We start from the raw sequence: 24,715 nt of genomic DNA, 5'->3' as shown, positions 1-24,715 counted from the left end.
CAGGTAGCCTTGGTACAATTTTTAGTTTTTATTTTCTATTATTTCCCTTTCAGTTGAGTCATATTCTTCCACTTATCAATGACAGATCCCCTTTATTACTAATATGCATGACAACAGAAAGGAATTCAACTTATGGTCGGGTTAGGATGACACTTTACACACACACAGCTTAAAGCATGTAAGGAAGTTAAGTATATCAAGGTAAATACAGGCTCTTATTTCAGACCATTCTTGACAAAGAACTGGATGTACTGAGAATTAAATTTCTTCATCATAACCACCTAAACACACAACTTACAGGAGTGTTTATGGATCTAATCAAGCTGTCTCCTCTGCATCCTTTTATGTTCCTGCCGCTAAGCATTAACGAAGGAGGAAACAGGACAGGAGAGCGGGTGAAGGACAGATGAGAGGGGTCTCCATCTATAAGTTTTCAATTCATCATGTTCACATCTGTACACGCAAAAAAAGTAATGGTGACCGAGGGAAACACCACAACACCTGGCATACACGGACCTCAGCACGAGGAGGGGTCAGAGTAAATACACACACGGTACGGTTAAGGGTTAAGGGCCCTGGGGTTTGGTAGCCGTGGTCCCGTCCTTGCACATACACAGATACAGTCTCACACAAGCACTGTACACGGCACAAGAGGTCACCTAAATACATGGAGCCAATGAAGGAGAGCTAACATCTAGGGGGGGGAGGGGACTGGGTAGCCCAGTACAGGCTGAGAGGGGGTTAAAATTCTTATTTAGACCATCAGGTCACACTCACACACTCTCACACACACACACACACACTCTCATTCACACAGTGACATACGTCTGTATGCATTTAAAACTCCATAAAGCTACACGCCTGTGCAGAATATACTATCATCACTTAGTGTTGCTAGCTATAGCCACTGAAATGGCAATATATGTTCAAATATTATATGTAACCTTTTCCTCAGAATATACAATGATGAAATGCATTATACAGACAAACAAGACAATGTAAGCTGTTCACATGTTCAGTACATCAAAAGTAAGAGCTTCTCTATATTAATATCTTCACGAGTGCAAAATCCAATGCTCCTCCACCTACTTCAAAGGCTCATGGCTGAGCTTTAGTCCACTTCTGCACAGATCATAAACCAATAAAAAACATGACATTAACATAAAACACACAAACAAAATTCTAAATAAGTAGTCATAAATATGGAATGTGAAAAACAAACAAGTGGTCCAATTTCTTTTCAAACAAATAAAAGTCCTTCAATGCTGTTACATGTTTTATCTTGTAGCATTACAACATAATAAAAAAAAAAAATAGTACTCAAAACGAGAGTGGGCTGTTGCTTGCTTGTGGCCCCTGTTGCGAGTAGAAGACCATGGGAAGCTGGTGAGGAACACAAAGAGAAGGACAGATGGAAGGAAGGTGTTGGGTCAAGTCAAGGTGTGGGGGTGTGTGTTGGGGTCGCTGGGTGTTCACATGCCATAACCGAAGCTGGGCTGTGGCGGCTGGCCGTAGCCTGGCGCTGCTGTGTAGCCGTAACCATAGGACTGCTGAGGAGGCACGGTGACGTTGGGCCCTGCTGTGAGCATGAGCTGTGGTGTGCCTACAACAGAAACATCAGAGTAAAGAGTTACAGAAGCCCAGCTGTGGCCAAAACTGATGAAGACTAGATTACAGCAACGCATTTATCATCTGTGTGCTGTCTTTTTACCGTATACAATGGGTTGAGACTCAGTGGCCTGTTCCTCCTGTTTCCTCAGAGACTCTGAGGCTTCGAGTTTGTCCACCTGTGGAAAACACAACAGCAGTGACGTGTCACACTTCAGTTGCACTGTGGCTCATGTGGCTCTTGAAGAGCAAGAGCTGAGACGCCGGGTTTGTAAAAAACTGACCTCTGAGATATTTCACTGGCTGACGGATGGGACCATTCCTGACAGGCGAAGATGAATACAATCCAGATTTTAATAAAAAAACAGGCTGCAGGAGGCAGGCCTTGTTAATGTGTTGGAGGCCCTCTAGAAGGCAAAAGTAATAACTGCATCTAGAGAGCTACTGGCTACTCTATTGAGCTTGGCTACAACAGTGTGTCAGATAGGTGTCCACTTCTTTGTGGAAAGTATTAGGGATTAGGAGGGGAGACAAAGACAAACAGCTACTGGGCAATAATGGTCCCACCATCCAGCCAACCAAATCATCTACTCTAACATGTTGAAAGTGTAGAGTATGTAGAGAACCAGCCCCTCACCATGATGAACAGACTTACTAAGAACAACCTTTTTGTTTTGATATACTACTTTGACACTCCAGCAGAATATAAACAGGTTCTGCAGTTTTGCATTAAAGCTGACGGACAGAAAAGCCCAACGAGACCCTTTTGTAGCCTTTGACAGTAATCAGGATTTGGGCCTTATGTCAGTAATAGTTATAATCTATACTTTAAGTTGTAACTATGAACCTAACAGAGGAGAGGACCTGATTCTGAAAGACTGAGCACTATAGAGCCCTTGATACTAACATAATAAAGTAATACAGTACAGTTTATGAAGTGAAACCTGAGGCTGAAACGTGCTTAATGTGACTGTGCGTACACTACTTTGACAGAAGACTTTTGTGCACCACACACAAATATGTGCGCACAGTCACTTTACTGTCGTCGTTAGACACTCACGGGACATGTAGAAACGCTCACTCATAAAGATCCTTTAAAGATTTTCATATTCAGTGTTGAGGGTCACAGGAGCACATGTGAACTGATATCTGAGTGTATTTATTTGAAAATGCACTGAATTATACACATTTACCACATTTACTCAAACGGTTTAAGCTGAACAAAGGGCTGCATCTGCATCTCATTATCAATTAACGCACTGACCGTCCAACCAGTGAATGAATTCATCGTATGGTCTATAGTGTGTCAGAAAATAGTGCAAAATGCCCACTACAATTTCCTACAGCCAGGGGGAATATCAGGAAAAAATATTTCTTATGAAAATAATTGATTGAAAATAATATCATCAATTGATGGAAATAAAAGGTGATTTTTGTTTTTGATGAATGACTAATCACTTAATTGTCTGAACTGTAGTGAAAAGTATTTGAGAATTTTGCAGTTAAGAACAATATTTGCCTTTTCTATCTTTTCCAATTTTCAGTGAAAACAAATCACCAACAATGTGGAGAGTAATGTTAGTGCGTTTGCAACATTTTGAAAGACCCTGACCCTCACACATGCCCAAATCGAGTCACTGCTTGTGTGCCAACTGCTGCAAGAAACATGTGGCAGCCTTGAGAATCAACTTGCTTAAACTGCATGGTTTTCTTTGGTGCTTTAGTATTTGCTAAGCTCAGGGGCAGACAGTGACAGGGAAAGGACAAAAGATAGAACCAAAAACAGTTCAAAGAATTAAGCAGCCAGCAACAAGCTTTAGATATTACCCTCAGCTATGACAGTGTGCATCTTAAATAGTGTTTAAAACATCAAACAAACAAAAGACAGAAATAAATGATGCAACAGGAGAGGCTTCCTCTTATGGTGGTTTTGGGTTCAGTTCTCTACATACTGTCTGGTTTGCTACTACAGTTAGTCAGTCTGGTTAAGCAGGCTGTTTGAAGTAAAGAAGACAGGCTGTTGATTCGTTTCAGAAGAGAAGGGCTGAGACACATGCTGAAGCGGCAGTTTAGTTATTTTCTTCTTGAAGAGTGCATGAGAAAGAAAGACAGAGAAGCGGAGAGCACAGTGGAGGGAGTGTGAAAGAGGGTGGAGGGGATGCTTTTGTACAGCCAGTTCAAGGTTTCCAGAAGCAGGCACAGCCAACAACGATGCCTCCTAGCCTGGCCTGAGTGCTGCTGATGCTACCAGGGGAAGGGGGCAGGCATGCTTGTCGATCTACAAGTACTTTTATCCCCAGAGATCACACCCAGATTATTTGCTCTTGTGAACTCAAGTTGTTTGTTGCTTGAAGAGACCACACTTTACAGTAGGAAAGAACACTCAGCAAGACAGAAACTGCAGAAAATAACCCCCTCTTGAAATGACTGTAACTATGTTTACGGATTTTATCCTCTGTGTTCTTCTATAGTACTGAGATAAATGCAGCAGTACAGAGAGACATGGAGAAAAATAATAGAAAGGTCTCTGAAAGAATGGTCACTTCATTAAAATAATGCTTCACTGGCTCCTCTTTTACTGAAATTAGGTCTTACACTTAGCTGCAGTTTATGCTCTTGCACCAGAGTCCAAATGTAGATATGTCCTCGCCCCTCTCAACATAATAATAATATGATGGGATATGTTGTGAATAATATGATAATCATTTAGACCGGGAGGTGTTTAGCAGCAGGCTGCAGCTGAGTGTTGTGATGAGACTGTCTAACATTAGGGATGATCTACAAGTCCGTGAGAGAAGGATCAGACCACAGCAGGTGAGGTAGTCATCCAGAGTGGCACTCTTCACCCACACCTAATGGGAGCTGAAGGGCATGCTGGATTGAGTAGATGGCTCAGTGCGTTTGAGGAGAAAGGCTGTGATGGGGCATAAATGACTGAGAAGGGGGACGCTCGCATTGACACACAGAAAGCTCTAACATCATCAGGGTTATGTTGACTAGTCTCTCTGCTGACAAAACGTGAGACTTGGAACAAGAAAGACTGAAAATAACCTCATTACACAAAGAATAACAATACTGATCCTGTGCCAGTGCCGGCTATCTTTAGTTAGGATCAGAGGTAATGGTATTAACATGTCTGAACAAATCTGGGGACCTGACAGCAACGTGCCACCACTTTATAGAAACAAACAATCTCATGACCTCTAAGTCGGCGAATCTTACTGGTAATTATTAGTGGTGAATTAGAGGAAGAATACAAGAGTCATATCTTAAACACACTGGCTTTGTGCCTGCAAGCTCAGTTTGATCCAGAGCCAAAAACGATACCAGCAAACCTTACAGCGCCCTGAGGGATGGGTGTCAAGAGCCCCACTCTGGAATCTCATGGGCTGATAGGTGGTCTAGTGGAGATGTGGAGTTTACCAGTAGAAGCAGCAGAGTGACATGGGAGGGAGGGAGGGAGGGGGTGACATGCAGTTTCCGCTAATTTTACTCCTCCAAACTACAGGCTACAGGACAGGGGAGAGGGGTCAAAAAGAATGATTAGAAAATGGATTCGACTTTCACCTTTTCCTTTATCGCATCAACCTGGAAAGGAAATTCAGAGAAGCAACTTAAGGAGGAAAAAAAAACAATGGAAGTCTCCCAAAATAGAAACTGACAGAGAAAAGAGCAAACAGATGACGACTGGTCACAAACAAACAAACAAAAAATCCCTGAGAAAGAGAAATGCGGGAAATAACGCCACTTTTGATACAAATGCAGACTTGAGATAACTAATTCTCCCCTTGTTGCTTACAGCAGTGTAATAAAACACAGATGTCCACTAATTCGGGCTACAGTAAATTTTGACAATAAATAAGATCTACTAAATAATGTTCAGTGTATATAATGTGAACACTTACAAATGATTCTTTTGTTTAAAGTGAACAACTGGTGGGTTTTGCCACAACAAGCACCAAGAAAAAAAGTTGTCAGCCACAAGAAAGACTTGTGCGTAGCTAACAGCTTATAAAACAAAGTGAACTGATTTAATGTAGGAAAGTCCACTAACTTGGAATTTCAAGTTTGGGAAACAAAATAAGCAACTATCACAAATGCTTCACTTGGATCTGCTGTCTGTTATGAAACCAGTGAGTGGGTCGTACTTTTAGCCATGTGACAGAGATAAATGGCATGATGAGTGACACAGCAATTATGAATCTCCTCTGGAACACATTTGTATGGAAAAGTAGCTTGAATGGATGGAAACCCAAATGAAAAGGAAAACACCAGTGCTGACACAGGACTGACGGAAGCATAGGAAGATGAGCATGAATGGAGGAAAGATGGGCAGTACTGGTGTGTGTGTGTGTGTGTGTTTGTGGGGGAGGTGCATCTTTGATACTTCCTGGAGTGAAAGAATAGTATTTGCAAACACATTTTAGCAGCTGCTTTTTTCTTTCGGTATCAGAAAGGTGGAAATGCCAGACAGCAAGCAGTGGAAAAAGTATTTAAAGATTCAATTAGATATGCATTCTTTCTTCCTGTGGCACACCCATCTGAATAGGTCTGACATGGTAAATCTGAGACCATCTCCACAGGTAGGTACAGGTTTACAAATACTATTCCACAAGTATCACCATCTACCAGCATCAATACAAAAACGTGTAGATAATCTTGCCCCATCCACCTTCTTTTACTATGGTAACCTCAGATATGCTTGGATTTTGCTTTTCTCTATTAAGACACCTTATCATAAAGCCATCTGCCTGGTCCTTATATATGGCACACACTGGTTCCCTCTGGCCAACCCACCTTAGACAGGTACTCCCTCATGACCTGGATGAAGTATGGCATGGAGAAGTCCATGATGTTGTGTCGCCAGGCGGTCTCCAGCACCACGTCGGGCCGCAGCAGGTCATAGCAGGTGAACAGGCAGGCTGCAAAACACTCCTTCTTATCTTCCTTCAGGAACCAAGCCAGGAGCTCCTCTGCCAGCTCGACATCTTTGGACTCAGATGCGTACTGCATGGCATCCTGCAGACAGGAAAGCACAATTAGAGTTCAATACAACGACCAGAGGAAAAGTGACCACATCTGACATTGTACATCTGTTTCTGAGGCAGTGTTTACATTACTCAAAAGAATATAAAGGGCACAAACTGAAGTTATTATTTGTTTTAGTGGCCATGCACCTTGTAGAGCTTGTCCTTCTTGCAGAGCTCGACACTCTGCTTCCAGCGGTTGTTGCCCTTGAAAAGGTAGGCTGCGATCCTCCTAAACTCAATCAACTCATGCTTCTCCAGGCCCTGGGCCAGTGAGATGTTGTCAAAGTTGTCATAGGCATCAATGGAAGTGCGCAGTGCCTAGATTTAAGACAGTGGATTAGAAGATACAATGTGAAATGCAACTCTGTGAATACATTTATATTGCTGAACTGCAAGGTGTTTAGTGTGCGGTGCTGGTAGAGAATCTCTTAACAAATCCGAAATGTTTGTTATTAAAATAAAAGTTCATACTATCTGTTACGACAACACAACGAACAATATTAAAATATCTTACCGCATAGTCTTCCTCAATGATGAAGAGGTTGTTGAGTGCCTCGTTTACCGACTTGTTGTTGTGATTCTGGACAGACCTTAGGTAAGGTTTAACCAGAGGCAGCTGTTTCACCTAAAGAAAGAATGAAAATAATAAAAGAAGTCAATTTTCATCCAATCTCTTATTTAACTGCCTCTAGAGTCACTCATAACTTAACAAAAGTGATGTTTTATAATTAAATACAACCTAACACTTTGAGAATTGTTTATAGGAAACAATAATGACCTTGCTGAAGAAGTTGACGGCGCGTGTGTGGTCCAATCTTGGTGAGAGGACGATAAGCAGGTCATTCAGTAACAACGGTTTGAACTCCAAATAGAAGTGGATGGCCTTGTAGTACAGCTCCACGTTGGCCACCTACAATGAAAACCACACTCAATACTCAACTGAACATCTCCAAATAATTTTCAATACAATAAAAGCTCAGTGTTATGCTTTCAAAGTAGGATAACAACTAGCGTCACTTAGCATATACAGATTTGTTTTATACCTTGGTGACAATATCTTTGAACTGGCCCTCCTTCCAGGCATCAGCTGGGTGGTTCATCATGGTAATGATAGCGTTGTCATATTCCTCGTATTTGTCATAGAGGAACACCAGCTCTGCCCAGAGATGGGCCTGCTCTGCTGCCCTGAGAACCTGACACACACACACACACACACAGTTAAGTTCATGAACTTAAATTTGAATTGTAAATACAACAGGAACATTTTTTAATCAGACTATGTCTTCCAAAGCCACTAATGCAAAAGATAACTCAGGAATTTTGTGAGTATGTTGTGATGTTGATAGAAAACTGTGCTTTGTTTGAAGGTGTTGCTGTTGTTCCCATCAGCTACCTTTGGAATGTTGACACGGGACCAGAAAAGCTCCAGGTGCTCCCTCATCTTCTGCGGTTTGAATTTGGAGTAGAGGATGGCCAGCTCAGTGAACATACCCATGTGGGCACGCTCCAGCCCAAGGGCGGCCTCCAGCATGGTGATCAGCTCCTCAAAGTAACCACGGTCCTGAAGGGTACAGACAAACATAATCACACTAACTGTAACCCTTTAAAACCACTATAATAAAGAAAATACACACTACAAAAAAAACACATTTTTATTTTTCATTCATCAGCATTAACAGTAAGTCAGACGGGTGAAATTTACAATTTCGCCAGTCACCCCTGTTACCTGGTAGTAGTTGATGAGTTCCTCCAGTTCATCAGCATGGACGACAATATGCAGGCCACACATTTGGGCAAGGCGGAACTCTTTGCCATCTACACATGCAAAGCACACCTGGGAGAGAAGAGAATCAAATCAAACAAATGTGTTTAATATCTGGAGAGTAGACAGTACACTGCTCAAAGTATTTTTTCTTCACTGGCATTGTAGAAAAGCTTAGTAACAGGCAAGACTGAAGTTTTTCGTCAGACTTTTTATTCCTCAAAGAGCTCTTTCTCAGTGCAATTCAAAATGAAAGTGTATTGCCATTCCTCACCTCCTTCCAGGTGCGGGTGCTGTTGGCTTTGCGAGCTCCGTCCACAGCTGCCTGGTACTCTCCCAGGTGCACCAGAGTGGAGGCCAGGCGGCCAAAGTTGGACACATTGTTGTAAAGCAGTTTGGCTGCCTCATACATCTTGTCATCATAGCAACGGTCACCCACCTGAGAGAAAATGGAGAAAAGAGAAATGCAAGATGAGCAACAGTAAACAGGGTCAATACAATTGTGTGGTAACAGCTGTGTATTTTGTATGTATCTGTGTTTCCTAGGACATACTTGCTGAATATGAGCATTATTGGGTCCGTTGATGAACTCCTCCAGCTCAGCCAGGCGGTTGGTCTTGGCCAGGGCAAAGATCAACTCTGTTTCAACGTATGACTCGCGGGCCTTCTTACGGGCCATCTGCAGAAACTTCACCAGATCCTCCCAGTTTCCTGGACACGACAATCACCTCTCATCAGTTTCATAAGCACATCAATCTACTGCATACTTACTAAAACACTACTGAAGTGTCTTCATTAGTAAAAACAATAAATGACAACGCACACTGAATTCAGTGCTTATCAAAAATTTTCCAGACCTAAGCATCAAGTGAGCTAATTTAATCTTACCGCTTTGGGCTGCAGCTTGTCCCACCTCCATGTAAGCAGAGGGGTCATCAGCCTTGATGTAAGAATCAATGGCTTCTTTGACCAGACCCTTGTGAAGCTGGGCCTTTGCTAGCTGACTCCACACTGGTGGTTCATTGCAGCGCTCAGCAAACTCATAGGCTCTGTCCAGATTACCGATGTGTTCAATCAGAACCTGAACAAAATGAGACAACGTTCAGATCGTGAGACATCAGACTCAGTAACACAATTCTGGTGGCCAATATAATCAGATTTTTTTTGTTTTTACAGTGAAGCAGTAATTCACTGACCTGCACAGCAGAGGTGTTGACATCAAATTTTCTAAAAATAGCAAAGGCCTCCTCAAACAGTTCATTGCTGATGGCGATGTTTGCAATGTCTGGGGCATCGTAGTTGTCCAGACGGTTGATGTACTCCATGACGCGTGTCCGATCAGCTTTAATGGCTGTCAGGATGAGCAGATTCTGGAGGTTCCTGGAAAAAAATGTTTCGGAGAATTCAGATGCACATTTTAAGAATCACATTCAAACACACTTGGGAAATATAGGTGACATCAAGCCCCTCTCACCTGTGCTCACTAAAGACAGAGTTATCCAGGACTATCTTTTCTAGAAGTTCGATGAGCTCGTTGGGAAGGTCTGCAGTCATGAAGGCCTTGACTGTGACAGACACCTCCTCTGGATCCTGGGTCTCAGACAAGGCTGTCTGGACAACCTGCAGCAGAGAGGGACAACAAACTTGATGCAAAAGTAGGCGAGAAATATCCTAGATTATAATATAAATATATAACAAAACAGGTGGATATAAAACTAAAATTATGTAAACTGTTAAATTAATGTAATATGAAGATTCATTCTGTGATCCATGCATGACTTGAAAGCCAAGCCTGTAATGCTTTTTGCCTTAAATATTTAAATGTGCCATGATTTATTTTCAGAGATGCCAAGGGGTTGGACCTGGTCAATGAGTGGTCTTCTGTAACTGTTGGTCTCCAGCAGCACACTCGCCCACAGCTCAGGGTTCTTGCGACGCACAAGGTAGCGGGACAGACTCTTGAACAGTGAGTTCTCATTGCAAACCTGAGGTATAGTATACAAATACAGTTAACATGAGGGGCAATGGAGTACATCACAGTAATGCACATGGCATCTTTTTTCATTTGCTTCAATGAAAATATGAGATAACATTAAACCCACATGAATCAGTTCCTGGTCACACTGTCCTCTTTCATAGGCCACACAGGCCAGGTGGGGGTCTCTTTTCTCACAGTACTTGCCCACCACACGGCTGTCGTAGTACGGGTTCTCTCTCAGGAAGCGCTCAGGGTTGTTGTTGCTGTCAATGTAGATCTTGGCCAAGGCATTGTGGGTAGCAGGCTCCTCACAACCTTCATGAATACGGGCCTCCAGCCAAGGCAGCAAAAGCTTCAGTCTAGAGGATTTCACAGCACAAAGTTTAAAAAGAAACACAACTGCTGACTCATGACTCCATAAGATTAGGCTGCAAAGGGGTGACTCAGCAACTGCCCTATTGCAGTGCAGTTCAATTTGTTTCTTTCTTCTTACCGATTTCTTTTCTCCACTTCAGCCACCAGTTCATCTGTGGAGAACTGCCCTCTAACGACCATGATCAGGTTCTTAATCACATCCTCTGCACAATCCACATCCAGTAACCCCCCAATGACTACTGGGAGACGACTTGGGTTCACCTGGAATAAATGAGGATAAAGTGACTACATATTCAAGGACAAATGCACAACACTAATTTATTTTAAGTGGAGTGAGGCAGTCCGATGTTTACAAGCTAATCCTGATCAAGCATGTTGGACCAAGCAAAAGCCTTTATATGTCAGTTGAGTTAAATGTTACTTTACAAGGATGTAGTAACGTACCTTCTGGACGTAGATCTCAATGTATTTCTGCAGGCTGTTGCGGTACAGGTAGAGGACCAAATCGTGGACAAAATCAAACCGGTCACACACAATGATCAAAGGCAGCTGGTCAGTCAGCTTGGCTTCCTGTAGAGAAAAATATAATTGGTAATACATGTGTGCTTTGCTGAATTACAGGCAAAATTAGTGGCAGCAAGGATATATTATCTTATAGTGTGAAGTTTATTTTACACTGATCCATTTCTGACCTTGAGGAAATTCTTCACACGTTCAGGGTCGTAGCAGTTACTCTCCCGGCAGATTCTCTCCACCTCTTTTATCTGACCTGTCTTACAGGCGGCCTGAATATATTTGAAGTGAACCTCTGGATCTTGGCTGAAGTTCACAATAGAACCCAAGAAGTAGAACAAACCTAGAATACAAAAAAGGGGTCAAAAATCAACGGGAGAACCAACTGAAACTAAAATTAGCCGTTTTCTCAAAATGAACAGGACAGGCAAGATTTCTTGCACTCACACATCAGGCTTACCCTCAAAGCTCTTGAATGACTCAAAAAGTTCTGTGAGAGACTGAGTACTGAGCTGCTCATGGTACTTGGAGGCAACCTGGACGCAGATCTGCAGGTTCTGGCGGATGTTTGCTGACAGCATAGCCCTCAGACACTCCAGAGAGTCTTCCACTGATAAGGAGCCAAAAAAATTCACCAACCACTGCAGAGACAAAAAAAACCCAAAAAAAACACTCAGCAATAAAAATGCAAATATGATAATCACAAACTAACAAACTTCTGAGTGATAGTATTTTCCTGTGTTCCTTGGTCTGTGTGGTACCTCTGGATTGAGCAGGTGCGTGTGCACCACAGCACGCTTTATGTCATACAGGTCAGTATAATGCTCCAGCGCCCTCTGCAGGAGACCAGCCTTCTCACACAGCTGTGCCACATGAGCACGATCATAGTGGGTGAACATCTGGTTGCCCAGGATGGCATCTGCAACCTGCAAGGTATGCCACCTTAAGAATTACTTTCAGAAAGAATGACTTAAAAAAAACTGAAGAAAAAAAAAAGTCTAACTAATACATTTGATGATTGCCAAACTAAACAATGCTGTTCGATTACTAGAGCAGGTCATTTATGTACGGTACCTGCGGCGCATGGACCAAATTCATTTCCAGCAGGCGTGTCTGCAGTGGTCCTTCCATAGGTCTGTTGTTCTTCAGGGCATCTAATAGGAAGGATGTGCACTGCTGGATGAGGTTGTACTCCATGAACACATCAACAATCTGGAGACATGAAAGAAAGAAATTACCACAGATGTCACACTTACTAAGCAAAAAACAGCTTCCTTTCATTTATTATGTAGTTATTAGGTTTAGGGCATCAGCCATTACGTAATTCTGCTTCTGAATTAGTGATTTTCTGAACATAGTCATTCTTAGAGCCTTTAAGCCACCATTACCACAAGCAGTGCAAGTACAGCAAATGGGGAAACATGGTCAATCTTGCTTAAAGAAGTTTTTTTAACCTGTGTAATGTCAGCTAGTGGCTCTTCATCCTGAACCAGCATCTGGGAGAACTGAAGACCCTGCTCTGGACTGATCCGCATTACGTTCCTTAGCAAAAAGATCCAGTCAGGAGTGTAGCCCACCTACACAAAGACAAAAGATATGTAACCATTACAGCCCTACATCTGAGGTGTGCCATAACTATGATGGAACCATGTGAAACACATGTATTTAAAGGTAACAGTGAAACACAAATTACAATGCTATAAATTACATCTTTTAAAAGATCACACTCTTCTCTGTGACACAATACCATACAGGATAAACTAACAAATACGCTCACAAACCTTCTTGGCATAGAGGACAATCTTCTGGAACTGTCCAGTCTCTGCAAAGCACTGAATGACCTTATTGGGGACATTTGCTCTGAGGTAGACACTAAGGGCAAGAGTAGGATCTACAGACTTCACCAAGTCTCCAAGCTCCTCAGAGCACTCCAGCTGTAAACACAAACAAACGCAGAGGATCATTGAATATCAACCTAGGGGTTAGAAGAGAAGTTCTAGATTAAGCAATTATGGAAAAAGGAGTAAGATAAGATAAAATAAGACAAGATAAAATAATTTTATCAATCCCAAGGGAAATTAGACAAAGCAAATCAGAGTGGGAAAAAAAAAATCAGGTGCACTGAAATGTCTTCAAAAACATAGATGATTCTATTCCTAAAAAGCAAATATAATTGAAATCAGCAGTATACTGGTATTTGTAGAAGTGGAGGAGCCAAACAACTAGCTTTAGTGACTATTTTCCAAAGACAATTTTTTTTCATGATTAGTTCCTGTAAAGACAGGTTGAAAACTGTCCACCATTAAACCAACAGCTAGACACGTACCTTGTCCTCTTTCAACCATTTTTCTAGCAGCTGTTTGCGGCCCTGCTGGAGGACAGGCCTGCACAGCTCTAGAGATTCAAACTTATTGAGTTGACCTTGGTCCAACAAGATGCCAAAGTACTGGAGCAAGGGAGACGTCTGGCCTGGTTGGGCTGGAACACTCTGAAATCGACGGATGGTGTCTGGGGTTCGCAGAATACCCTGGAGAAGAAATATGGACAAACAGAAAACAGTTGCAAAAGACAATCAATGGGAAGATTGAGGTTCAGAAAAGTCTCCTTGGAGTATTGCGTAGAAGAATGTAGGTATACAGTTACACTAGGTGATCATTATTGACTGTAATGAAATAGATTTCTGAAGTATTCCTTTGAAAAACTTCTCCATCACAAAAAAAAATCTGTCTAACTGCTTTTAAACAATTTGAGCATGCAACTCAAACCTGTTTTACATATATAGTACCTCTGGGTGTTTATTGACACACTAAGCTACAGAAATCTGCTTAGTCTTAACAGTCTGAGCTTGTATTAGTAGAACTGTAAGCAATGTCACAACTGAGCCTGCTCTGAGTGTACGATGGCATGCTGTCAGTACCTTGGGTGCATTGGCTGCCACTTTGGCAGCTTCTGAATAATTTCCCGCTGCAAAGAGGGTGTTGAACTTGCGAGCAAATAACTCCTCAGCACCGGCTAGGTTGTTGCGGACAGCCATGCGGAGAGCCAGGTCTGGGTTCTGGAGCACATTGGTGATGTAGGGAATGATGTTTTCCTCCTCCACACACACTGACAACACCTGTAAAAGCACATTTGTATGCTTTATTATCTGAGCGCAACAGAAGATATCTAATGGATGAGATTTATTCCCGAGACTAAAACAATGTAGTGTCCATGTTATATTTAATATGTCCTATCTCAAGTCCATTAAAAAAAAACAATTACCACGACTGCAAATAAACACATACAACGATATAAATATCCAAAAGGAGTCATTCTGCACCCAGAATACCAACAGTCATTAATCCTGGGTTGGGTACCACAACTGCTGCTCCATGCATGCAAATACAGTTTACATATATGAGTAGTGCACTCTTCACAGTGAAATGTTAGTATGTCCATTATTCACACTTCTGCATGTAAAAATAGATCCAAGTGAATTACATCCCAGTATGTGTGCTTTTCACATTCCTAAACCACAAAGGGAGATTACCTCCCTGTAGTGTTACATTTGGTGTGTTTGCGTGCATGTGTACGATACACTGAGCTGTATATGGCAAACCTGCAGGTGAGAGCCAAGAGCAATAACAGGATTAGATTGTGTGTTCTCGCTGGCCAAGATTAGCACTCCTGCTGTGACTGTCACATGCTGCCTGACACCAAAGATGCTGTTACAGCCTGATATTTTCAGAGATTTCCTCAGTCAAGGTCATATGACATCACCTGAGGACCCATGCTGATATACAAAAGGGCTGACATACCACAGGGAAAGTGAATCATCAACAAATGTCAGTGGGAATAGTCATAAACAGGCAGGTTTCAGAAATAAACACTTTGGGTTTATATCTGTGTGCATTTTTGAACTGAACTGAATTTTTGGCAGAAAATCCCTTTTAAACTACATTTTCCAAAGCATGTAAAATTTGTACTGGAAGAAGTTCACTAGGATTATCACTGGTTGCATAGGTCTTGATTTTCATAATGTTACAGTGATAGATAATAGCAATGTCTTAACTGACAACTTGCACAAAAATAAAAATAAAGGAGCAGTTTCTGTATGCCAACACAGTGGGCTGTATACTGTGAAGCATATGTCACATTTGTCAGGCAAACACCTGACGTCATTTCATCAGTCAGTTCAAATAACAATAATCTATCTGCAGGGAGCCATTGCTTCTAATGGTCATTTCCTGAGAGACCTAATTTTTTAGTATCCCTCAAACACGTATCATTGAATAACGTTAAATAAATCCATTAAAGGTTCAAGCTGAGAACCAACAGAAATTATTTTGTCAAATTTGCATTTTATCGTCAAATATGGCTTGTATTACAGATGCACAGATTGACCGGCTAGTGACCAGAACTGGTTGGTTTTTAGCGCTCTCAGTCCGGACAGACAACCAACCGGTCAATCTCCTGTATCTCCGATTCCAAGCCGGTCTGTTTTACACATGCACCACAGAGTGCACAGAGGAGCAGGGAATAACCTGTAGCCACCACTAACAAATTCTGCACTGTTCTATGCCATTTGGCAAAGTAAAATATGTCAGGTAAGCTTCGGTGTGCGGCTTATTTTCAGTTAATTGTTATTTGCAACTTTTTCCAGTTGCTTTATTTTCAGGGGAAATTATTACTATTAAATTTAATTTAATTACTATTAAAGTAAAATTTTGCATAGAAGAAAAAATTGATTATTGTTTGTACATGCTGTCAATTATAGGTCTTAACAAATTGTAAATACAAAATTTACTCTGTCAGATAGACGGAGCACGAGAGAGTGTACATTAGAGTACCTGTCCTTTTCTGTTGACTCCAATGATACCAGCAGTAGGCTCATGGGGCGCTGTGACAAAAATGGTCTCCCCACTGATCCTGTTCATGTAGATACAAGTTCCAGTCTCCAGGTCATACAGGTGGATGTAGCCATATTTGGTTATGAGAAAGACTACATCTTGCTTGGAACTGATCTAGATGTACAGAAAAAGAAATGTGGTAAGTGAAAACGACTGAACTCAGAGTAAAGTAAATATTGCCACTGGACGCAGTAAACAAGACTCCCTCCTCTACTGTTGGGAATCTTGTTTACAGAAAAAAAGACAAGCAACAAATACAGCTGGTATTTGTTGTTTTTTTTTTTTTACCTGCATGGCCACAGGGAAGTCATTCTGGGCTTCTGGAGGAAAGAAAACATCCACAGCTTTCTTTGGAAATGGCTGGTTCCCAGTCGGTGGAGTACCAACTTCAATGATATGCAACTAGAGGCAAAAAGACAATCAGACAAAAGGAAACAAATTATTTAAAAGGATCTATGTAAAGTATTTTTAATGCAGTAAGTCTGCTGAGGATTCTGCATGCTCCCAAACACTTTGTTCGTGTTACTGATTTCAACTTTTCAAGTAAGTTAATCCAGATCTCTTTATTTTTACGGCTGTTATCCTTTGACTCGTAAATCTTACTTTTCCTCCTGCTTGTCCTCGCACAGCAAAGCAGAACAGGGTTGATTCTTCAGTGTTGCCCTCCATCTTGAACTGTGCAAAGCCAGCAGCATGCCCCTCAATGGGCTGTGACACCTTCCTGTCCACTGAGTACAGCTGCATTGCTCCGACGACACGATTTTGCTGACAAGAGGAGGGAAAGCCAACAAGTTAGGCCAAAGCCCAAGTTTTCTGTGATTTACATTCGCATTAAGATTTATTTCTGATTTACTGATTCAGCTCACAGCATCACCAAGAGCATCAAGATCTATGATGAAATCTGCAGTTTCATTCTATAAACTTAACCAGTAGTATCTAATACAAATATAAATCTATACTGGTATCTTCAGATCCCAGACCGAATCAGGGATTACTAGTCAAGTAAGACCGCATAGTATGTTATTTAATTGTTGGACTGCTACTCTCCAGCGTAATAACGGTTTTCTGAAACAGAGATGAACAACAGTATTTAGTAAATGTTTTAATAATAACAATTAATAATAATAATAATAATAATAATAATAATAATAATAATAATAATAATAATAATAATAATAATAATAATAATAATAATAATTAATAACAATTTCTCAAAACGATCAGGACCGATCAGGTTGAAGCAACTTTTAAGCCACACATTTTTTATTTACCTGTGCTGAAATGCCAATGAGCAGTAACCACTTCTGTTTGGCGTCAGTCCGGTAGTTGATGATCTGGCAGCCTGCCAGGCTGGAGTGGCGGTCGAAGACTTTGATTGGCTGAGAGTCACCCTCCATGCTCCAATGGTAGACTGCATTGTCTGTGACCAGGGCAACCGTGTTGAGGGAGATCCACTTCCAGAAGGTCACATCATCCGTCATCGTGTGAGCCTTCATCTTGCTCTTCATCTCAATGTTGAAGATCTGCAGGGTTTTTGCCGCTGAAAACATTAAGAGCTCAAGTTAATATACAAAAGGCAATGCTGTGAACCCCAAAACATTCTACTAATAGTAAAATAAACAAATACATGAACAAAATCAGTCTAGTGACTAAAGTGACCACACACAACCCACAGCAGACTCTGGGAGTAAACATACCATTTGGGGATACCAAACTCCAAATGCTGGAGAAATGTTGGTATTAAGGGTTTGGTTTGAGCAACAACAAAGGACCATACAAAAAGCCAGTGCCAGTGTCAAAACAAGAGGCAAGACCAACAAATGGGCAACCACTTAGGTGGTGGATCTGCATTCAGTTAGGTCTGATGCAATCACCTGCTTAAGAAAACATTCAAACGTGGCTGTGCAAACCTCTTGTGATAATGAAAACTGAAGTTTGAAGCATCTATAAAAGATATTTTTTTAACTGTGAAACTCAAACAGACTACACTGCTTTGATCGAGCCTTCAGGCCACTGTGATGACACAGCAAGGCCGGGCGACAAAGAAGTTGAACGCAGCTCATCTTTTTCGTTGTAATGTGAGGCCATGTCTTGCTTAATATGTGTAGGTGCACATTCCAAGTTGATTAGTTTGCAAGGTGAACAAGGTGTTGCTACTGCTGACCTTCCCATAATCAGAAACGATATTAAAATGATATTCACTGTGATTATTTTTAAGTTAATAAGTCATACAACCCTCTTTTGCAGGATTTTGATGTCTGGTGTCTCAACTGTCTCAGAAGATACCCATGTCAGTGTAGCTCCTTACATTTATTAACACAGATTCTGGACACTTGCTTAGACATATTACTACTATTACACGCTTTCTTTGGTTTTTTTGAAGCCGGATCACCTGTTACTCCTTTTATTTCCTTCTTCAAAAGCAGTGATGAAAAACACCAGGCACAAAATGAAAATAATCAGAGGCAAGGTACCATATCACTAGTTACTACCAAGCAATGTAATATTCAAAAGGTTTTACAAGTTGATGGCAATGGTAGGCGAAATGCTGATTCAATTCCTTACTGGTCTTTACAATCAAAACCAGATCAATTAGAATAATCAGAAATCAATATCTACAGAAAAACATTGTGCCCAGTGCAGTGAAAATGAGTCTTTATGGCTTGTGTCCAGCCCTCAATCCTGACCACCTACGAGACAAACAAAATTCCAGGCATGTGGCTATCACTCTTAAGGGATTCACATCAAAATTTAATCCTAAAATGAGGGATGTGGAAATTTGGGTTGGGTCTGCATGCAGATTAGCAAAAGAAGACCACAAAGCACACAAACAGATGTGATGATTGGAAAGACGCTGGATGGGTGTACGCACACCCATTCTGTTTTTCCTCTCAATGGAAAGACACTGCAATTATCTGGACCAAGTGCATTTATTTTAGAGTCAATCAAACCCAAGCAAGCCTTAAGCAACCTAAACCCTAAATTAACTGTTAATAAAGCAATGTCTTACAATCAAATGTATGATGTGAAAATTGTGAAATTTCTGAACAAGTGCTTTGGTAGTAATACTATGCGTGTAGCACATTGAAAAATACACTGTATACGCCTATATAAAACAGTGAAAAGATTGTCCTTTATTGAGCTTCCCTCTCCGTTAGGTTTAAAACAAAAGTTACTCAACACATGCAGAAGCATAAGTTACATAAGCCATTCAAAACTAGCTCTCTGATATAATATGAAAGGTCAGTATCCCCAGTCGCAATATGTAATGCAGAGTAATACTCTGGAATTGTGACAGCATTTACATAATTACTGAAAACCCACAAACAATGTCAGTACTTTCTTGATTAGAGTGAAGCTTGCCGTATAGCTAAAGCCAAATGAAGGAAAAGTAATCCAAAGAAAGCACCACATTTGGCCTAGATCTCTACAATGCCCTGGAGCCGGCCAGTCAAGCCTAGCAAGATTAGTGTCACAGGTTAATCGATGATCACCATTACTGTCAAAAACCTGACACCATAACTCTAGTTGTTTACACAAAAGTGCTACACTACAGAATTATGCTACATAAAAAAAAAAAAGGTTTCAGTTTCACTGTCTTGCTTGTTCAATCTCAAACTCGCTCACTTTCTTACTGGAAGCTGGAACAGATCTGGGCACACTTAACACAGATGTTTATCAGCCTGGCCAATTATTGGCTCCAATATTCGCTTTTTTGATCTGATTTCCAATAAAACAAGATGCTAATATGCTAATATTACTCTGATACAGCCCCATCTGTCTATACTAGTCTAACAATAATGAATAACAGGAATCTGCCAAGCAACTAGACACTAAAGTTATCAAACAAATGTAGTTAATTAAAAGTATGACATTTGTCTCCAAAATGTAGGGGAGCAGAAGTATAAAGAAACAGAAAATTTTGTAATTTTCAGTACAAGTACATTCATCACTGTTTATTCTAAATTTTGACCCTAACATTTTCATTTTTATAGAAAATGTTTTCAGTTCCAAATTTCGGTCAGTCTCCTTGACTGCTAATAACAGATATAGGCATCGGCCCTGAAAAAAACATATTAGTCGATCCCTACAACATACATATGTACCATACATTACTACCAACCATTTTCCAAGGCACATAACAATTTGCAAAATGTCTGAATATTCAACTGATTGCTTAAATTAATACCAGGGTCTGTTAGTCATAGTTTAATTCTATTCATATAACATTTTCTCCTCAAAGACAATTTTCTGGCAGAGACATGTATTCCCTTATGTGGATGGCTTCAGGTTGTGAATGACACTTTGGAATTCACAAAGGAACTGTAAAACAATTTAAGAAAAAACAAAACAAAAAAAAGATATGCATGTTCTTTGTGATTGCAATTTATGAGAAAAATTTGGGATGTTTTCACCAAGTCAGTGGATTCACTCAACTCAATTCAAACTATATACACAGAATCTGAGTTGATCACAAAACAGAGATGTTAGTTAGACAAAAACACATCTGGACAGGATGTTCATTGTAATTATTTACCTTTCTAAAGTTAGTTTTAAGCCTTATGTGCTTATTGTCATACTGTACAGAAGTTAATGGAAAGCATTAGGGATAGACTGACTACCGGCCTGGCCGATTATTGGATCTAATATACAGCATTTTTCTGATTATCATTATATGTGTGTTTAGTCTGAGAAAATAAAATATCGGTCTATCCCTAGAAAGCATCACAGCTTTTAAAAATGTGAGGTACAGTATGTTTCTGAAAATGGTCAGCTGTAATATCAAATGTATGTGCAGTGTAGCAAATGGGACAAACACACACACAAAAAACCAAAAACCATCCAGATCTTTAAGCTTCCCTCTTAATTTTGCTATGCCCTGCTTGTTTTATCATAATAGATTCAAGCATTCATTAAAATTACTATCAGTACTGTGCAAACATTTCAAGACAGTGCATACAGGATTACACTTTGACAATTCATGATATGTAAAATTCAACTCACCGTCTGCAAACATAAGAAAGCAGTAGGAAATGAAAAAAGAGCAAAAACAAGCAAAATAGACAAAGCATTCATGACAGCATGACATTTTACTACCACTAGTACTATGGCTACTTTTCCTAATATATCGGTGTCATGTACATTTAAATTTGTTACACTAAATTTTAGTTACTTGAACTTTTAGACAGAAATGGGGTGATCTACATATGAACATCAGAATGAAAAGCAAAATGTGACAGCTACGCAACTGACTGACAACACAAACAAAATTTACACAAATGACCCAGTGTGTTAGATGAGCACCACAGCATGTGTGACCCGCCAAAACTTAATTATTTACTTTTCAGTCTATGTGCTTTCAGAAACCTAGCCCATCTCTAGGTGGCACACAAAACTATGTGCTAACAGCGCTAAATATGAATTTTAGCTACAGCTTACCTTTCAGGGCAATAACTTTGCTGGCAGGGTTCATGATGGCGCTGTCTGCAGAGATGGGCCTGCGGATGGGATTGTTGGGGTCGGCCATATCAATAATGACAACCTGGGCCTGTTCACCCACTTTCTCCCTTATGCAGATGAACTTGTCTGACTCCATGGTTAAAGTGCTGAATCCGATGTTGGCTGGGTTGATTCCCAGGTTCTGGAGCTGAGATATGAATGCATGACCTGTTTTAGTAGCATGACCTACATTGTTTACTAAAAAACTGTCAAGCATGATACAGTATAGATTTTGTCTCCATTGTTGTCCTATACGTAAAGAAAGCAGATATGCCAAGTCCAAGTGACCAGGTGTCAAGGGACATCATGTTACCACCTAAACTACTGAGACATTATCAGCTTGAAAAATCATCTCAAATCTAACTCAAAAAAGAATGCATTAGGAAAAATGTCATACAAATTATCAAATTATAACTGGGATGATGAACTTACAATTTTAATGATCAAGTAACTGTGTTGGTACTACACAGGAAAATGCAAGTTGACACCCCTTTCTGTCATGTTGTTTTCTTTATGCAAAATGTCCTTGGGTTCCATAAAAATTGCTTTGTTCTTATAACTATTACATGCTGCACTGAGGCATGGTTGTACAGCACCATACTTCAAGGGTAATCATCACTAGTGGACTGTATAATATAGACTCCACTTCATGTGGTATGCCTAGCTAAATGTATTATATTATACAAGTGTTTCTATTATTTTGCCCACCCCATTTAGATCAATGGCTAGAGTTCAACAGTACCACTACATGCAGCCTCCTAAAAAAATAAATAAATAAATAGAAAAAAAAGAAATAGTGAACAAAAAGTCCAAAACAATTTTGACAAAAACTGTCTGTATCACTGACTAACCATTATATACTATAAATATTAGCCTAAGGCTGTCATGATAACACAGTTTCAACAAACAATTAATATGGACCAAAAAAACTCAATAATTATATCATTTTGATATGCATAGAAATTTTTAGAAAAATAATGCCATCAGTCAAAATCATCTTTAACTTTGTTTATTGTGTATTTTCTCTCCTTTTGGCAAATGAATTACACTCAAAATACAAGTGGGGAGGTGGAGAGAGAGTATGTCACTATAAAAATGAAAAAGGAAGCTGACAAAATGTTAGACAAAAGATCTACCAAGTCTAAAAGCTAGACTGGATTATTTACACAATATTATTGTATGTGTATTATTAACATTACATCAATATCTAATTTTTAAATATCACAGCTATTGTAAATATCAATATATATCGTGACACCCCTACGATAAAGGTAGGATTTATTGCATTAGGCTGCGTTACTTTAAGTTTGTGTTATTTGTATTTAATAAACTGGGAAAATGAGTCATGTATACAGGCAGAAGTTTATCCAACGTACTTAGCTGGAAAACTAGTCTCCAGCAGTGTTCAAGCTTGAATTTAAGGTTTTAGGAAGAAAACTAAACACGTCTGATAATCCCGTACAGTCAGAAGTGGAGATGTAACAGCTGAGCTTGACTTTGACTAAACGGACTCTAATCCGTTTCCAGGTGTTCTAGAAAATGATAATGCACGCGTATGAGAGACAAACTGCCCTTTCTGATGCGTGGACAGCCAGGTTCACCTCGGACAGCTGAATACTGAGATGACATTTCTATCAGAAACCCTTTAAATTTAGAGTTTCCTTTCGATTGTAAAAATCGTGTAACATAACCCAATTACTACATGGCGGAAGATGACATGGGTTCAGTCAGACTGCAGCTGACCACGGTTTTACAGTTGGCCATCATCGGGGGCCCGTGTAATAATATTTTGGCTGCTTGAAAACAGCCATCTCGGCGATAAACTTAGATGTTAGCCAGGTCGACGACTGAACGTCTTAGAAAACTACAATTAGATGACGTGATTCCAACATCCCTCACGACACAAATTGGAACGAAGCTAATGTCATAATGCAATAGATATCAGCTGACCTAAATGTAACGTTGGCCTTGTATACATCAGTAACGCAAAAGCTGGTCACTGAAGGTCATCAAAAGTGTTTGAGGTTAACTAGTTTCTCCCCGGGTTCGTCATTGTCAGCTACCGTCGGCTAACGTTGAGTCGACAAGGCAACACCATCCGTGCAATGAATGAGAGCTGCTAGCCTGAAAAACTAGCTGCTATCTGAAGGCTAACGGGGGAGGGGAGGTCATTCATTTGCTGCGGGTATTGACGTTTAATGGTAGCTCAGTTAGCAAGCTGTCAAACGACGGTTAAGCAGAGATATCAACACATAATGAAAACGCTGGAGTTTCCAAAGCTATCAGGTGTGCACACATACCTGCAGGTGCTCCTGGAAGCGGATAGGCAGGATTTGAGCCATGGTGGTTTCCTTGAGCTTCTCCGGAGTCCTGAAATTCTAGCCTTACAGCTAGCTAGCTAGGCAGTAGCACCGCGCTAGCTACGACCTCCTCACTATATGTGTAGGTCGGAACCAGTCAGTGAAAAACAAAAAAACACGATGGAATATAGTATGTAGAGTTGTTAATCTTGTTCCCGAAATTTGCTGTCAGAAGAAATGTTAAATACGTCCCCCTTCTACGTGTGCTTTCTGCACTGCATCGATGGATAGCAGTGGGTCTGGCTGATCTGTCCAAAATCCGCAATGGCGGCGGAAACGGCTCTGAGGCTTCCCAATCCGGAAGCATCTAGGGAGCTCTGGAAGGACACTGGCTCCAGTCCTAAGCTTAGGATGGATATGAGCAACTTTTATGCCTAAACCCCCCTCCGCGTTCACGCAAAATAATTAAATTTGTCTGTGTTTCTACTCTTTGTAGCTTCAAAGATTACAGTCTATACTCTATAAAACCAATAATTAATTATTACGTCAGTTCCGTAAACTGCTTTTTTTTAAACCTATGGCAGTATATTGGCAAAGCTCTAGTCCAAGTATTTACCCATCAAGGAAAATAATACAGCTTGGAAAATACATACATGTAAACAAATTTAGTAAAACCGTACCATTAAAATGTCCAATATGATGGTTCAGACAGTCTGTACAAATTGTCTTGAAGCTATAATTTAGTCACGAATCACACCTGA

General features: G+C 40.5%; 1 protein-coding gene across 2 annotated transcripts; it reads right to left on the bottom strand.

Moving 5' to 3' along the window:
• Positions 1 to 4: 4 nt before the first annotated feature.
• On the bottom strand, positions 5 to 24,479 carry LOC124059888 (clathrin heavy chain 1-like). 2 transcript variants are annotated; one of them, XM_046390271.1, is made up of 32 exons: positions 23,955 to 24,477; positions 21,595 to 21,802; positions 17,427 to 17,695; positions 16,759 to 16,920; positions 16,444 to 16,557; positions 16,096 to 16,269; positions 14,184 to 14,381; positions 13,593 to 13,793; positions 13,048 to 13,200; positions 12,721 to 12,843; positions 12,341 to 12,478; positions 12,028 to 12,192; positions 11,727 to 11,907; positions 11,446 to 11,609; positions 11,198 to 11,323; positions 10,872 to 11,014; positions 10,503 to 10,737; positions 10,263 to 10,385; positions 9,875 to 10,020; positions 9,597 to 9,780; positions 9,289 to 9,481; positions 8,954 to 9,111; positions 8,675 to 8,839; positions 8,365 to 8,472; positions 8,032 to 8,199; positions 7,682 to 7,831; positions 7,417 to 7,548; positions 7,153 to 7,263; positions 6,786 to 6,956; positions 6,406 to 6,627; positions 1,712 to 1,787; positions 5 to 1,603 (listed from the first exon to the last, which is right to left on the bottom strand). In XM_046390271.1, the coding sequence occupies exons 1-32, from the start codon at positions 23,994 to 23,996 to the stop codon at positions 1,473 to 1,475; spliced, it is 5,034 nt and encodes a 1,677-aa protein (XP_046246227.1). In that variant the 5' UTR covers positions 23,997 to 24,477; the 3' UTR covers positions 5 to 1,472. The 2 variants fall into 2 exon arrangements, with proteins under 2 accessions (XP_046246227.1, XP_046246228.1); XM_046390272.1 differs by lacking the exons at positions 5 to 1,603; positions 1,712 to 1,787 and adding an exon at positions 5,137 to 5,196 and having other exon boundaries at positions 23,955 to 24,479.
• Positions 24,480 to 24,715: the final 236 nt, after the last annotated feature.

The sequence above is a fragment of the Scatophagus argus genome, chromosome 5, assembly GCF_020382885.2.
Source record: "Scatophagus argus isolate fScaArg1 chromosome 5, fScaArg1.pri, whole genome shotgun sequence".
Taxonomy (NCBI): domain Eukaryota; kingdom Metazoa; phylum Chordata; class Actinopteri; family Scatophagidae; genus Scatophagus; species Scatophagus argus.
The sequence above is the reverse complement of the archived record's forward strand: the minus strand, read 5'-3'. Positions and strand labels throughout refer to the sequence as shown.